General features: G+C 44.2%; 1 protein-coding gene across 1 annotated transcript; it reads right to left on the bottom strand.

Annotated features, from left to right (window-relative positions):
• Positions 1-6,519: 6,519 nt before the first annotated feature.
• Positions 6,520-16,281, bottom strand: LOC112623083 (butyrophilin subfamily 3 member A3-like). The gene is given in 11 exon segments (XM_025383281.1): positions 6,520-7,541; positions 7,543-7,579; positions 7,581-8,250; positions 9,788-9,814; positions 10,233-10,259; positions 11,158-11,184; positions 11,279-11,299; positions 11,476-11,676; positions 13,951-14,232; positions 15,589-15,936; positions 16,197-16,281. Coding segments are annotated over 11 exon segments (1,752 nt in total). The 3' UTR covers positions 6,520-7,514.
• Positions 16,282-17,631: the final 1,350 nt, after the last annotated feature.

Raw genomic sequence — 17,631 nt, 5'->3', positions numbered from 1 at the left:
CAAATCCAGCAGCACATCAAAAAGCTTATCCACCATGATCAAGTGGGCTTCATCCCTGGGATGCAAGGCTGGTTCAACATATGCAAATCAATAAATGTAATCCATCATATAAACAGAACCAAAGACAAAAACCACATGATTATCTCAACAGATGCAGAAAAGGCCTTTGATAAAATTCAACAGTCCTCCATGCTAAAAACTCTCAATAAACTCGGTATTGATGGGACGTATCTCAAAATAATAAGAACTATGTATGACAAACCCACAGCCAATATCATACTGAATGGGCAAAACCTGGAAGCATTCCCTTTGAAAACTGGCACAAGACAGGGATGCCCTCTCTCACCACTCCTACTCAACATAGTGTTGGAAGTTCTGGCCAGGGCAACCAGGGAGTAGAGAGAAATAAAGGGTATTCAATTAGGAAAAGAGGAAGTCAAATTGTTGCTGTTTGCAGATGACATGACTATATATTTAGAAAACCCCATCGTCTCAGCCCAAAATCTCCTTAAGCTGATAAGCAACTTCAGCAAAGTCTCAGGATACAAAATCAATGTGCAAAAGTCATGAGCATTCTTATAACCCAATAACAGAGAGCCAAATCATGAGTGAACTCCCGTTCACAATTGCTTCAAAGAGAACAAAATACCCAGGAATCCAACTTACAAGGGATGTGATGGATCTCTTCAAGGATAACTACAAACCACTGCTCAGTGAAATAAAAGAGGACACAAACAAATGGAAGAACATTCCATGCTCACGGATAGAAGGAATCGATATCGTGAAAATGGCCATACTGTCCAAGGTAATTTATAGATTCAATGCCATCCCCAACAAGCTACCAATGACTTTCTTCACAGAATTGGAAAAAACTACTTTAAAGTTCATATGGAAGCAAAAAAGAGCCCATATTGCCAAGACAATCCTAAGCCAAAAGAACAAAGTTGGAGGCATCATGCTACCTGACTTCAAACTATACTACAAGGCTACTTTAAGCAAAACAGCATGGTACTGGTACCAAAACAGAGATATAGCCCAATGGAACAGAACAGAGCCCTCAGAAATAATACCACGCATGTACAACCATCTGATCTTTGACAAACATGACAAAAAGAAGAAATAGGGAAAGGATTCCCTATTTAATAAATGGTGCTGGGAAAACTGGCTAGTCATATGTAGAAAGCTGAAACTGGATCCCTTCCTTACACTTTGTCCAAAAATTAATTCAAGATGGATTAAAGACTTAAATGTTAAACCTAAAACCATAAAAACCCTAGAAGAAAACCTAGGCAATACCATTCAGGACACAGGCATAGGCAAGGACTTCATGTCTAAAACACCAAAAGCAATGGCAACAAAAGCCAAAATTGACAAATGGGATCTAATTAAACTAAAGAGCCTCTGCACAGTAAAAGAAACTACCATCAGAGTGAACAGGCAACCTACAGAATGGGAGAAAATTTTTGCAATCTACTCATCTGACAAAGGGCTAATATCCAGAATCTACAAAGGACTCAAACAAACTTAACAAGAAAAAAATCAAACAACCCCATCAAAAAGTGGGCAAAGGATATAAACAGACACTTCTCAAAAGAAGACATTTATGCAGCCAACAGACACATGAAAAAATGCTCATCATCACTGGCCATCAGAGAAATGTGAATCAAAACCACAATGAGATACCATCTCACACCAGTTAAAATGGTGATCATTAAAAAGTCAGGAAACAACAGGTGCTGGAGAGGATATGGAGAAATAGGAACACTTTTACACTGTTGGTGGGACTGTAAACTAGTTCAACAATTGTGGAAAACAGTGTGGCGATTCCTCAATGATCTAGAACTAGAAATACCATTTGACACAGCCATCCCATTACTGGGTATACACCCAAAGGATTATAAATCATGCTGCTATAAAGACACATGTACACGTATGTTTATTGTGGCACTATTCACAATAGCAAAGACTTGGAACCAACCCAAATGTCCATCAATGATAGACTGGATTAAGAAAATGTGGCACATATACACCATGGAATACTATGCAGCCATAAAAATGGATGAGTTCATGTTCTTTGTAGGGACATGGATGAAGCTGGAAACCATTATTCTCAGCAAAATATCGCAAAGACAAAAAAACAAACACTGCATGTTCTCATTCATAGGTGGGAACCGAACAATGAAAACACTTGGACAGAGGAAGGGGAACATCACACACTGGGGCCTGTCGTGGGGTTGGGGGGACAGGAGAGGGATAGCATTAGGAGATATACCTAATGTAAATTATGAGTTAATGGATGCAGCACACCAACATGGCACATGTATACATATGTAACAAACCTGGATGTTGTGCACATGTACCCTAGAACTTAAAGCATAAAAAAAAAAAAAGGTTCCCAGCACTAGGAGGATTTAAAACTCTTATCATAAAAATTATAGTAGTAATAGGAACCTGCTTACGGATCCCTTGTTTACTACCTGCACTCATTCAAATGGTAAAAGGTTTCATCGCTACTCTAGTTCACCAGAATGCTTCAGCACAAGTGTACTACATGAATCACTATTGATCTGTCATGCAGGAAGACATACATAGTGAAGATAAAGGTGAGAACTCCCACTAATAAAATGAGAGAGAGTCTCAAAGGAGCTGAATAAGGGAGTAGAACACCCCTCATATTGTCTTATGCCCAATTTCTGCCTCCAAAGAAAGAAGTAAAAACTAAAAGGCAGAAATGAAATCCACAGGCAGACAGCCCAGCACTGAGCCCTAGGCCTGGTAGTTAGAGATCAACCCTGACCTAACTGGTTATGGTTATCTATAGATTACAGACATTGTATAGAAAAGCACTGTGAAAATCCCTGTCCTGTTCTGTTCTGTTCTGATTACCAGTGCATGCAGCCCCCAGTTACGTACCTGCTGCTTGCTCAATTGATCACAACCCTCTCACACGGACCCCCTTAGAGTTGAGAGCCCCCAAAAGGGACAGGAAATGTTCATGCGGGGAGCTCAGCTCTTGGGACAGGAGTCCTGCCAATGCTCCGGGCCGAATAAACCCCTTCCTTCTTTAACTTGGTGTCTGAGGGGTTTTGTCTGCGGCTCTTCCTGCTACATTCCCATGTCCTGTCTTGTATTATTGTTACTCAGGTATGAACTGTGTCTTTGCTGTGATGGGTGTACCTGCTTCTCAGGATAGACTTCTGCAGGATGTGATTCCTCTCACCTTACAGGGCCCAGCTCTAAGCTCTAAGCTCTAAGCTCTGCTTTCAGCTGTTGTTCAACGCATGAGTGACATGTTCAGTGTAAGGTCATTCCCACCACATCATGGCCCAGTTCCTGGAGTCATTTGGCACCAGAGTGTGACAGAGAGGTGCTAGCAGGATTAAGCCACTCTAGGTCAGGATTTCTAGGACTGGGAAGGAGGAACCAGTAGGTTCCTTCTGCAGAGAAAGCTCTTTGATGAGAATAAGCTAAAGAAAGCTCAGAGAACTGTTTTATCCATTGGACTGACCCTTAAACTTTCTCTTTCTCATACAGTAGTCTCACACATCACCTGATGCTTCTGGATTATAATTCAAATAAGATTCTGGGTTGAGTGACTCATGAGGGTAAATACATCAGTATTAGAACATTCCAAACAGGACTGGGCAGCTGTTGAGAAGAGGCAGAAGAGAAGGATGCAAGGGTCTAAGAGCATGGTCAGCCAGGATGAGATCTGACTTTACATTTTTTACCTGAAGAAATAAGGCTCAGGGCTTTGAAGCAGCCCTTTTGCCAGAAGCATCCAGCTAAGCCAGGCCTCAACCTCTGCCAAAGTTGACCTGAGCCAGAGGGAAACATGTGTGTTCTGACAAGAAAGAGGATCAGTTGAAGATGGGGTAGCTTAGAAAGAAATCAAGTTCTACTGGGGTGTGCCCAGTTAGATAGTAACAACCTAACCCAATCATGCTCTGTAGTGGGAGGGATAGAGACAGGAAGGGTCACTTTAGCAAGGTTGTTTATGGACTGGCCAACCCTGGAAGAACCAAGACACAGGGTGAACATTGATTCCCTTTTGCTTTGCAATAAACTACCGTCTTTGAAGGTAGTATGGGTGTGTCATCTCCAGCTATGGAGTACTCCCAGGGGATGCCTAGACATCTTGGCACACAGAAAATCCATTCCTACTCTGCCCTGTTCAAATTCTAGATTTCTGACCCACAGAATCACTGAACATATTATAATAGTTGCATAAGCTTCTGAATATTAGGACTACAGCAATATTAATGAGTACATTTACCTTGCCTCAAAAGAACAAATTTTTTCAAAGAGAAGAAGTGATACTGGGCTTCTAAAAGAACCAAACAGGAGAAATTTGCCTAAACTCTTTCCATCTTGTAGCCTTCTCTCTGCTCATCGGCTTTGGTGTTCTCTCTGCAATCCACCATTTTTCAGTCCACACCATGAAAGAAACAGTTCTTCCCACAGCTCCCATGCACATCTGCTAAAGGTGTAACTGGTCACATGTCACTTGGTCCTCTGGCCTAGCCTGGGTCAGGTGTCCATCCCAGGCCCAGTCCATGTGGTGAGGCTGCAGGGCCACGTGATATGGACATGTATTGGAAGAGAAGAGGTCACTAATGCTAAATGTGGTACAGGGAGGGCAGAGAGACCTTGAAAGGCATTCACTATATTCTCAGAGGCAGAGCCCTTGGAACAGGCGCTGTTGATGCCCCATCCCATATTCTCTTGGCCTATCACAGTTTGCCAATAGCTGAGGCACAGTTTTCTGCAAGGATGACAACCTCCCCACCTCCAGTGAGTATCTCCCTTCTCCTTTGCCTGTGAGCTTTATCACACCCATGATAGTTGCTTTTCTGCAGTTATATAGCTGAATCTTAAAGTGCATTAGAATTAACACTCCCAGGCCAACCTTCGACCAATTCAAGCAAAGGAGGATGGGAAGTGGAGATAAAGTCTCAGGCCCTGTAGTCCTTAGGAAGATTCTGAGCCATGTCACACATTTCATATGGTTTCTTACAGAGTCCTAAAAGGGATGGAGCCAAGTTATCCACATGGTAACTGACTCATGAGTGAACCCTTTATCCCATTTCTCATGTAAGTGGCTTTCTTTCATTTCTCAATTTGTTTCTGCACTTGTGTTTCCTGGGATCTCTTCCTAAATCAGTGTGGTGAGCTGAATAGTGCTGCCCCCACCCACCCTTGGAGCTATATCCACTATGAAAGTTATGAAAAGAATGTATAACACAGTAAAATGAATTTTACACAGAATTAAGATTATGGACCTTAAAATAGAAAGATTATTCTAGATTGTCTGGGTGATCTCAGTTTAATCATAGGAGTCTTTAAAAGTAAAAGGCAGACTAAGCGCTGTGGTTCACGCCTACAAACCCATCACTTTGGGAGACCAAGGTGGACAGATTGCTTGAGTTCAGGAGTTTGAGACCAGCCTGGGCAACTTGGCGAGACCCTGTCTCTACAGGAAAATACTCCGGCATGGTGATATGGGCCTGTGGTCCCAGCTACTTGGGAAGCTAAGGTGGGGGGATTGCTTGAGCCCAGGTGACAAAATATGTGGTGAGCTGAGATCACGCCACTGCACTTCAGCCTGGGTGACAGAGTGAGTCCTTGTCAAAGAAGAGGAAAAAAAAAAAAAGTAAAGAAGTGAAAAAAAAAAGGAGAAGGTGAAAGAATCAGAGAGATACAATGAGAAAAAGACCTAGGAGATGAGCCTCAATGCACTGTTGCTGCTTTGAAGATATAGGAAGCGAGCTAGGAGCCAGAGTGTGGCAGCCTCTAGAAGTGGGTACAGCCCTTAGCTAAAAACCGGGAAACAACTGGGACCTCAGTCCTATAAATGAAAGGAACTGATTCTGTCAACAATCTGAATAAGCAAGGAAACAGTTTCTTCCTTAGAGACTCCAGAAAAGAATCCAGCCTGCAGACACCTTGATTCTAGCCTGGTGAGATTCCTGTGGGACTTCTCACCTACAGAACAGTGAGATAATACATTTGTTTTGCTTTAAGTTTATGAATTTCTGAGGCCAGGCGCGGTGGCTCATGCCTGTAATCTCAGCACTTTGGGAGGCCGAGGTGGGTGGATCACGAGGTCAGGAGATCGAGACCATCCTGGACAACATGGTGAAACCCCATCTGTACTAAAAATACAAAAAATTAGCCGGGCGTGGTGGCACACACCTGTAATCCCAGCTACTCAGGAGGCTACGGCAGGAGAATCACTTGAACCTGGGAGGCGGAGGTTGCAGTGAGCTGAGATTGTACTCCAGCCTGGGAGTGGTATGATCCAGTCTCAAAAACAAAAAAACAAAAAAACAAAAAAAAGAATGTTTATAAATTTCTGATAATTCAGATGGCAGCAATAGAAAATGCACCCAATAAGGGTTTTGTGAAAACGCTGTAGTGAGGTAAACTGAGACTGTGGTGAGTACAGTGGGTGTGCAGACTACTCCTCTTTGCTGAGTAGACTCCACAGTCTAGAAAAAGCCAAGTTGAGGAGTAAGCATTATTAACACTTTATTAAATGACTAGAACTTGACAACCACTTGCCAAGTAGAGGGGATACAGTGGTGAGCATTAATAGTGATGATAATGAGGAGTAGTTTTCCCTAGCAGGCATCAGTTGAAAGGAATATGGGTTTAACATCCACCAATGACCAGGGGTGGACAGACCTATTTCCAGAAGACTGAGTCCATAGCGGGATTAAAACCATCCCTGTAATTCTTCTAGCTTCCTTCATCCAAATTTCCTATATCACAGAGAGTCTTTAGGGTATTTGTTCTGCCTGGAAACCTTGACTGTAAGAAGGCTGGTTCTGGCTGCGATATCACTTATCACATTTTTGGGTGGGCACACATCTGTGCCCCATTATTTATTGCGAGGGGCCTCTAGTCTCATTCCAAGTCACATGTCATGTGGGTACTATGAGGTTATTCTCTCAACCAAGACACTCTGCAGAGCTAATCCAAGGAGTGCTGGGTCTAAGGCTCTGATAATCAGCTGGGAAGGAGTCAATAGGGATGTCAACTCCACAACCACTTACAATGATCTGTACCCTGGAGCTGTTCTGGGGAGGAAACCTCAGGGCTACATGTAGGTTCTTCCCATGGGAAAACATCAGGCTGGAAAAGAATGGGCAATTAGCCAGGGACTGAGGCTGAACATCTCCCAACTACACAAATTACGATATGAGTTATGTAAATTACTTAATATTGCCCTGCCTCAACTTCCATACTTGCAAAATGAGACTACCCGATGGGGTATTGTGAGGATCAAAGGACTGACATCCACTAAAGCGTACAACACAGCACTCAGAACAGTTTAAATTCTCTGTTAATGTTAGTTATTGTTGTTTAGATCCCAGCTCTGTTGTTCACTAGTCATGTCTACTTTGTAAAGTTAATTCACCTTTCTGTACCCCAGTTTCCTTATCTGTATAAAGGGACAATAAGGTGGTACCAAACTCAAACAACTGTCATATGGAATCATCGAATGAATATCAGTAAAATGCTTCAGTGAGTGCCTGTAGCTTTATGGTTCTGATTGGTTGTTGTGGAGGGGGAGGCCATCAACTCCAGGGTGGGCAGGCAGAAGCAGAGATGTTACTTCAGCCCGAGGCTCTCCATTTTCATTAGCTAAGCCTGGGGCCACTGGTGTCTCCAGGGAATGATCAGGCACTAGGTCAGGATCGGGGGAACTCTCTACTTGTTTTGGTGTTGGGCAAATGGTCAGGGCAGTGGGCTCCAAGGTCAAAATTCTGAATACAGGATACAGAGGCTCAGAGAAAGTGGTGTGCGGAAAGGTGTAGATATGAGATCCATCCGTGGCATTGTAGAATGAGATCTCTCCAGTCTCATGGTCCAGGAAGATCCCCACTTTCTTAGGGGGCTCAGGAAGTTTCAGGTTGTTTCTGGCCTCAGTGAGAGCCCGATACTTATTCCCATCAGTCAGTCCTATAGTCCAGTATCCATTCTCCGGTGTCATTTTGACCCAAACTTTTCTCTGCACATTCTTACTACACACCCCTATATTCCACTCTTTCCTGTCCCCTACCTCCACCTCCCAGTAATGTCTCCCTTACGTGAAGTTTTCACGGCCAGGCACACAGTAACGCCGTTCAAATCTCTCAGGGTTGTCTGGCAGATCCCGCGGCTCTTCGGCACGCTGCACACTCCTCTGGTCTTCAGAAACAAGGAGGATGGCATTTGCCGTGTCTGGATCCAGAATCACATCCGCTGCAGAGAGTTTGAGGAGGTGTCCATGGGGTCAGCCATTTTTCCTGGATTTCAGAGCCTCAGCATGCAAGGCCTGGGCCATGCTGAGGAGGTCCTTCTATAACCTGGCGTACTTCACCTGCCCTGAATTTGACTCTCTCATCGATGTCATGGGAGAAAGCTTAAGGGGTCTTGTGTCCAGAGGGGAAATGAAAGTAAGGTCAGTATTTGCCTAACCCAATACCCTGATGCTGCCTCAGGAAGCAACAAGGATCCTCTTACTACATTTTTCTTGTTTCCCTCCCCAGATTGACTCTGCCCCTGAATGCTTTATAATCAAAGGTTAAATTTCAGTCGTCACTCGACCACTCATGAACTAAATGAATTTCCCTTTTCTGCAGTCTATTTTTCCATACATCCAATTTATTTAACAAGGTGGAGCGTCATCTGAAGCATTTCCTCAACTGAAAAATGGGGATAAAAATACGAATCTCTAGCGTAGTATAAGGGAATCATGTTATTTACTCAGCCCACAGCAGGGCATGAAGAAAGCTCCTGATATTCTAATAGCTGCAAGGTAGTCTCTGTGCTGGGCTCTGTGGGGGCCCGTGATTCACTCTCCAACCTTCAGCTTTCTCCACCCTCTTCTGGGCCCCAGGAATCTGTACTCTAGGGACAGTGCCACTGGGCTCCCTTGTCCTCTAGTTTGCTGTTGGGTTTGGCCAATGGGAGGCCCTGGCAAAAATTGGAAGGAGAAAGAAAGGAGAGACACACCGTTTATTTTCCTGCTTCCTCCCTGCCAGCAGCAGCTGGTGTGGCTCTAACAAGGCCTGACGACTCTTCTCAGGAAGCCCTCTCTTTGTGCTACTTTTCTCTGGGTTCCAGTAACTGACTCCCCTCCCTATTCCTCCCAGGCTAGGGGTGGAGACAGCTCCCCACTGTTGGGAACCATGGGGGCACTGCACTTTTCTTTGTTGCTTTCCCTTAACCCTCTTTTCTGCAAACCTTCTTCAACCACGCAGTGTGAACTCATCATTTCTTTCTAAGTAGGTTTTTGAGCAATGGATATTTATGATTCCTTCAGTCTTCACCTCAACCCCCACAAACACAGATTGCAATCATCATCGAAAAATGTGGAGGCCAAAACTCAGAAGCATTAAATCCTTTGAAATGACACAGGCGGTAGGTGGCATGAGAAGCCTGGAAAGGGCAAAGTTCTTTGGGCAGGCTTCACCTCTTCTGTTGGGCATTTCCATCCTCACTCTCCCTGCAGTATCACTCAGGGTGTGTCATCTTCCCCTCAGCTCCACCCTTTATGTGTCTTCCTTCCCAGAAAGGTCTGAGGAAGCCCAAGGCAGCAATTCTCTCTGGTTCCCTGGGCTCTCAGCAGGAAGGGTCTTGGAGATGGGCCCACTTTTCAGATTGGGATTTAATGTTGTCTACCCCAAACTCTCTTAGTCAAAGAACTTTTCTTCCCCAAATCACAAGAGTTGGAGGAGGAAAAAGGAATATAGTCCCTCAGGTTGTTGGTCCAGGGAACATACAGTGATTTACTCACCAGGCTTGAAGAGGGCCATTTTCCATTCTGAAAGGAAAGAGACACAGATAAGAAGAAGGTCAGTAGTTTTATTCTTTTCTCCACTCCATTCTCCTTTCACTATATGTTTTCTCTCCTTTTCTTCAGCGTCTCTTCCAGGGTTCAGCCTCCCTCCTGTACAGGTCTGATGGATCAGAGGTGGCACCTTCTAAACAATGTCAGGCTTGGCTCCCTGTGCCATGAGGGGTGCAGGCTGCATGGCTATGCTTTGCCTGGGCATATGTGGGGTCAGGAGTCTCTCAGAGGCTCCAAAAAAGCAGAAGTCAACCCCCTACCATGCAAAATTGAGTCTATGGGTTAGAACTGATTAATCCAACTGAGAACGTCAATGAGTCACAGCAGAGAAAAGGTTGAAATGTTCATGGTACATGACCCGGCAAACCCAGAGAGCATCAGGCTCACTCACCATGATAGGCCAAAGACTTCTCTCCCCCTACAATGAAAGAAAGACAGAGATGTCACATGAACACTGCCTTTGCTCTGTTGGTCCCTTCCCCTTCCTTTCGCGTCCATCTAGTCTTTCTTTTTGACCATTCCACCCTTCCCTATGGTCTCACTCTGCATGCTGAATTCTCTCTTCACCTCTTCTTCTTAATATCCAGTCTGGGAACACTGGTTGAATGCTAGTGGCAATGCAGTCACTGTGAGAGTTCCTTCCCAATGGAACCCACCTAATCTATTTTGAATCTGTCTATACTCCTGTACCTGGGCATAGGTGTCACCATGTCTATATGTGAATGTCTAGAAGTAGAAGATCCATCCTTCTCGATCTGTATCATTTCCTACCGTGCTCTAAACAGAATTTGGGAAATTTAATGTGCAATTTCAGGGACTAGTTTTGAAAGCAGCTATGATCAATCTGTACCAATTGAGCCACTGTAGCTACTCCTCTTTATTGGACACATTTTCTCCCTCTCTCTTTTCTGATTTTCTTATCTCTTAAATCTTCCCTTCTTGTTTTCCTTTCAACCTCCTCTAGATTATGGAAAACAACAAGTAAGTTTCCTGCCATAGAAAATGCACCTCATCCTTCTCTTTCCTCTTCCTTTTGAAGTGTACCCCTGGATTTCCTCAGTGCTTTTTAGGGCATAAATGTCTGTGGCCCCCAGTACAAAGAGATTGAAGATCTCTTTTTCTTTTCTTAGAGAGAAAGAGGAGAGAGAGAGACTCCTTCTGGGTGGTTTCTCCAAAGAGCCTCATTTACTTTCTTTTCCTAAGTAAGGGGATCTAGGACCATTTTTCAACCCTGGGCAAAGACTTATGGGCTGGAAAATTTCCAAGTAGAAGAGAATCATAGATTCAAATTCAGAAAAAATGTCAGAGTCACTCATGAGCCATGTACTGGATTTTTCTCCACTCTGCAATGGAATGAACAGGGAAGGAACAGTTATCAAGACTCTCAAAGTGGGGATAAGAAGACATGCCTGGGTCTCTGGGGGAATGGGAACTTACTGAGTTCCTTCTGGAGCTTCTCTGGAAAATAAACAAAAAAAGAGAGAGAGAGAGAAAAAAAAAGAACAATTATGGGTGAGGGGGATTTCGGGAAAATAAACCTTAAACATGATGCAGTGCCAGGGTGGGGATGGGGGTGAGATCTTCAGGCTGGGCCTGCAAGCCTGGGGCTTAGATTCTCTGTTCGATTTGGATACCTCTTAGGCTTATTTCCTGCTTTGTTGCAGCATATCCCATTTCTTTCATCTCTCGCTCTCTTTCTGTCTCCCTGGACAGGGCAATTTTTTCCTTCTGTTGTCTCCACAAGAAGTAACTGGCTCCTGCGAGAAGCAGCAGCGAGATAGGCAGGGTCTTTTCCAGGGCTGCGATCCAGGGCTGGGTGCTCCTGAAGAAGGGGTCTGCGAAGGGGAGAGCTGTGGGTCATGGGTGCTGGTGCACTCAGCCTCCCCAACCTTAGCACCCCAAACTTTAGCTTCTCAGCCCAGGTTGGGGGCATGGAATCAATCTCATGAGGTTAAATAAGCGTTCTCTCTCTAAAGTCTCAGAGGACTGTAGAGAAGACTTTGGTAAACCCTCACTACAAGCTACTACTATCTTGAGATGTCTGCCTCTCATATGGAAATTAACTTGAGCAGAGTCATACTCATTTTTTTTTCTAAATATTTTTTTCAACCAGTAACACATTTCCATGGTACAAAAACTACAAATACATGAAATCATGCAACGCTCCCATCCACCCAGTTCTCCCTCCGTCCATCTATTAACTTCTCTTTAGTCCACTTAATATGATGCTTAGGGACATAAACTGTGGAGTCAGAGGGCCTGGGTTTAAATGCTGACTTGCCCTTGTGACCAGCAATGTGATGTTGGACTACTTACATAACCTCTGTTTGTAGTGGCCTAATCTATAAAATGAGGGTAATGATAATACCTATCTCCTAAGGTTAGAAGAATTAAGTTAATACTTATAAAGGGCCTGATGGGCTGTGCGCAGTGGCTCATGCCTGTAATCCCAGCACTTTGTGAGGCCGAGGTGGGCAGATCACTTGAGGTCAGGAGTTCTAGACCAGCTTGACCAACATGGTGAAAACCCACATTTACTAAAATTACAAAAATCGGCCGGGCATAGTGGCATGTCCCTGTAATCCCAACTACTTGGGAGGCTGAGGCTATAGAATTGCTTCAACCTGGGAAGTGGAGCTTGCAGTGAGCCAAGATTGTCCATAGCATTCCAGCCTGGGTGACAGACTGAGACTCTGTCTCTAAATAAGTAAATATAGTGCCTGGTGTACAGTGAGGGTTACCAAATTGCTTGTTAAATTTTAAAAATGTAAATTAAATAACACAATCAAGAACTAAAAAAAGTCCATTAAAATATGTTCCTATTTTTCCTCCTGTTTAAACTAAAAATAACATTCTATATACATCACTCTGTATCTCACTCTCTGTGTAGAGTGTGTCTTGGAGATCTTTCCACAGTAGTATAGAGAGAATTGTCTCTTTTTTCTTTCACAACTGGGCAGTATTCCCTTGTATGGAAGTTCACCATCAGTGAGCATCTGCATAACTTCTAACCTTATACAATCATAATCAATGCTATAAGAAACTTCTTACAGGCCGGGCCGGTGACTCACACTTGTAATCCCAGCACCTTAGGAGGCTGAGACAGGCGGATCAAGTGGGGTCTGGAGTTTGAAACTAGTCTGGTCAACATGGTGAAATCACATCTCTAGTAAAAATGTAAAAATTAGCCTGTTGTGATGGTGCATGCTTGTAATCCCAGCTACTGGGGAGGCTGTGACAGGAGGATCTCTTGAACTGAGGAGGAGGAGGTTGGAGTGAGCTGAGATTGCGCCATTGCACTCCAGCCTGGGCAGAAGAGTGAGACTCCCTCTCCAAAACCAACCAACCAACCAAACAACAACAACAACAAAAGAAACCCCAGAAACCTTTTACATGGATCATCTCATACAAATGGAAGCGCATCCCAGAACTGGAATTTTGGATCAATAAATATGTAGTTTGGATAGACCCCCCAACAGAACTTGAGCTAATGAACACCAAAAATACAAGAGACACGACCAAACGACTGAGAATCACTGCCTTCCTACATTCCTGTCATAACCATGTGTTATCAAGCAAGGCAGTGTGGTTTTGATTTTTGCCAATATCATAAGTGAAAAATAATTTCCTATATATGTTTCCCTAATGAGTGAGAATGAGCACGCTTTTGCGGGTTATTTCCTTTCCTGTGAATTAACAATTCATGACCTTTGTTAAAAATTTTTTACTCAGTTTTTAAAATCTTCTGTTTCAAAAATATTAGCTCTTTCTCTATGAGTTTGTAAATATATATATGTTTTCCCATTTTGTCATTTGACTTTACATAAGGAGATTATCTTAATGTTTTTCCCCAATTCCCACTGCCTGTCACACTTTCTGTTTCTGTCAGACAGGAAGTGATCAGTAAACACTTGTGGCATGGACAGCTTTGTGGAGTGGGGAAGCTCCCCTGGAGCAGGGAGTGGCCTCCAAGTCCCTGCTTTGAGCCTTACATGCAGTGCAGAGACCCAGGTTGACCGCAGAGACTCACACAGTAGAGACTCACACATTCCCTTTCATCAACTGCCACAGCTCAGCTCAGTAAAGCTGAGGCCAAGCAGGGTACTGACCTGTGATGGAAATGCTGGCTGTCTTTTCCAGGCCGAGGAGGGAATTTCTGATGATGCAGGATACACCCTTCCCAGAGCTGCCTCTCATGATCACGGATGCTGCTACTGCATACAGGCCCACTCCATCTGCAACCACAGGTGCTTCCACAACCAGGATGTCCTCTCCCCTGGTGTTGCTCCACTATATTTGGGGTTGTGGGTACCAGCCAGTGGACCTGCACTCCAGATGGATCCCTCTATCCTCATAACCCTTCACTTCAACGTGAAGATCAGAACCCAATGCTGTGGAAGGATAAATTGACATAAATTCTTGAGAACTCCTATATCAGGGAGGGTCTCAATAGGAATCAATGGCAGACTCACATTTGATAATTCTAGAAAGATTTCATTCAGGAGTTATTTACACAAGTGTGGTCATGATGAGAAGAAAACTCACCCCAATTACCAGAGGGAGGAGGAGAGGGATCTGTTCTGGAGACATAGATGAAGAGATTGATGCATTGAGGACATTCCTGAGTTGACCTGTGACCTTCAGCAAGGCAATGCAGCCATCCTGAGGGTATCTTGCAGTCAGGAAGCCAGGAAATAAGCACCCAGACCTCTCCCTTTTCTCTTCCTCCTACCATTGTCTACTATAGCTCTCCTTAAACCAAACCCAACCAGAAGCCATGAGGCAAGGGACTGCACTGAGAAAGAAAAAAGCTGTCCTCGGCATCTGGAACCTGACACCAGGTCTTGGTATCCTCCTGTTGAACATGAACAATTTCACAGAACACAAAAAATAGTGCTTTATCACTGTGACAGATCATGGAAAATACAAGACCACCCCACATCATGTGTGAGTGCAGAGAAAAACATGAACATTGTCCAAACCACAACAATGACCAAACATCCCCCATCGGCAATGACGAATTGCTGCCTCTTCATCAATTACAGCTTTAGTCTCATCTTAGTCTCCTTCCTCCTAGATAAGCTTGACTAAGGCTCCCACTAGCAGAATTCATCTCCCCACACCTTCCTGACAGTATCTCATCCAGAGCAGAGGGCTAAGTCTATAAACCATCCCCCAAATCCCCTAACACAAACCCAAATTGTATAATAAATCTGCTCTAAAACCTTCTTACTGAGATACTGCCACAGCTCCCCATGATGTGTGTTCTTCCTCACTGCAACAAGTAAGAAACATGCCTTGTTCTACTACAAAAATCTCTCTGGGAGTCAGTGATTGGAAAACACTGGCAGCAGATACAGTCACTATTCCACCTCCCGGGGTCCATGGTAGTGTGCACTTGGAGACACAACAGAAGCCGTCTGTTACACAACTAAACCAAAATGATGGTGTGCCAGCCACTGAAGAGATGGTTTCTTATGCTTCCTCTCCTTCGTCCTTCATTTCCCTTATATCTCTGGTCTCCAGCGGGAGGGAGTTGTTTACTTGAGCATGTAGGATACATCAGGAATTCTTTCTAAAGAAAGAATGTGTCTTTCTTAAGGGACTCAGAGAAGCTAAGTTGGAAGGCAGTGCTGGTAATTGCTAGTGAGCAGCCAGGAGTGTCTGCAGTGCTTTTGGAAGAGGAACTCTGCCTCTGCTTTAGATCCTACAGAGAAATGTTCTCAGAACAAAACCTGGAGGCTCACCTGCAACCTTCAGCTCCACCAGGGCTTTTTCATAGAAGTCACCATCTTGGAAATAACACAAGTACTTTCCACTGTCAGAGGCTGTGACATTGTGTATTCGGAGAGCAGCCTTCCCTGCAGTGATGTCATCCCGTAGAATCGAAGTTCTCCCACGATACAGTGCACTCTGCCTGTCTTCCACTTCCTTTCCATCTGCATACACGTTCACCACCTGCCTAAGGTTGGAACTCACCCACCTCAGCTCCATGGTCTCTGCACTCATGGTCGGGAACAGGTGACAGGGCAGATCAGCATCTTCACCTACCATGGCCAGGATGGGCCCATGGGGTCCAAGCACAGCAAACTGAGCTGTCAGCACAAGGGAGAGGCTCCGTCAGTGGGTGTTGGAGTTGGGGTCATGAGAGGAAGGGTGCTTCTCAGACAGGGAAGGCGAGATGCAGAGAACCTTGAGAGGAAACCAATCCTAACAGAAGCACCCTTTGTCTCTTTGTGACAGGTGATCCTTCAGGTTGGAATGGACCTCCAGGTATGGGAAGGAGTAAAAAGTTCTAAGAGGACATTCATAGGTAATTGCCTGCCTCAGAAACAAGCGTTGCATCATTCCCTACCTGAGCAAGGAGTAAGCAGCTGGACCAAGAGGAGGCAACCATGAAAGTTGAGCAGAAGAAAGGCCAGGGAACTTGCCATTTTCATCCGTGCGGCATACCAGGAGACACCAGAAGGTGAGGGACAGACACAATGACCCAGAAGAAGCTTTAGGATTCCACATGGAAACGTCCACTTCCCCAGGGACAACGCAAGTATGGTGACCAAAGAAGATCTTACCTCTGCCAAAAAGGCCTGTCCTCAATGTCTTTACCTTTGAGTTCCAACATGGAAAATTACCTGTAAAAACATGTCTATGTATAATGTTCATGTTATTCAATCAAGAAATCCTTGACTCTACTGCTTGAAAATATTCAGAATCCTATCACTTCCCCAAACTTCCCCTGCCATGTCCAACCCTCTACTATCTCCCTCTGATTCATGCAGGACCCTCTTTACTGGGCTCCCTGGTTCCACTGGGGTCCACCACTGTGGGTGTCCAACACTGTGGACTCCTGAAAGCCCCAACTCTTGGCCATCACCATGGTCAAGTCATGGCCCAGTGGACTCCCGGTGGGATTCAGGAAGACTGCCTGGTGGGGGCTCTGGAGTCAGTCAGGGGCTGAACCCACCACATTTAATTCAAGGCTAGAGATCAGAGAGCTGCAAATAAGACCAGGCTTTACCCATTGTTTCTTTCTTCCCTTCATAAAGTCATTCAACAAATATTTACTGAGCACCTACAATGGGTGAGGACTACTATATTAGTGTTAAGGACATAAAGAAGGTAAGCAATATGTAAAGGTTCTAAGATTCACAAGCTGTGTGATCTCGTTCATGGGACAAAACCATTGGAACTTTATTTATTCATACAATATCATGAAGTGTGAAATTTAGAATGTGCACAATTGTCCCAGCAATTCCACTTCCTGATGTCTAGTCCAGCAAAGTACTTGTATGGGTGCAGAGAGAAGCCTCTGTGAGAATGACACACTATTTTTAAAGTATAAAAGTGGTAACCAACTGAACCAGCCACCCAACAAGAGACTGCTTAGAAGAATGATGATTCATCCCTCAGAGGGAATTCAATGCAGCAGGTAAAAGAGTTGCTTTATTGTCATGAACGTAGATAATGGTGATACACTAAGCGGTCAAAAAGCACATTGCAGAACTATACTAATGATTCCGTTGAAAAACAAAAGCTAAGCTATACATTTCTGCATATTTATAGATGTAAATGCCTGCAAAAGTCTAAAAAGATGCATGCTCAACTGAAGATCGGAGGTTAAGTGAGCGAAAGATCACTTTGGCCTTTTGCTCCCTTTACTTTTAAAATATTGAAATGCTTTAAATTTAGAATTTTTCATGTATTACTTAACAGTAATTATTATGAGTGATAATACTGACTGGAACATATTAGCTGCTCAGTAAATACCAACTTCTCAACAGCTTCTTCCA

Source organism: Theropithecus gelada, chromosome 4 (assembly GCF_003255815.1).
Source record: "Theropithecus gelada isolate Dixy chromosome 4, Tgel_1.0, whole genome shotgun sequence".
NCBI lineage: Eukaryota > Metazoa > Chordata > Mammalia > Primates > Cercopithecidae > Theropithecus > Theropithecus gelada.
The sequence above is the reverse complement of the archived record's forward strand: the minus strand, read 5'-3'. Positions and strand labels throughout refer to the sequence as shown.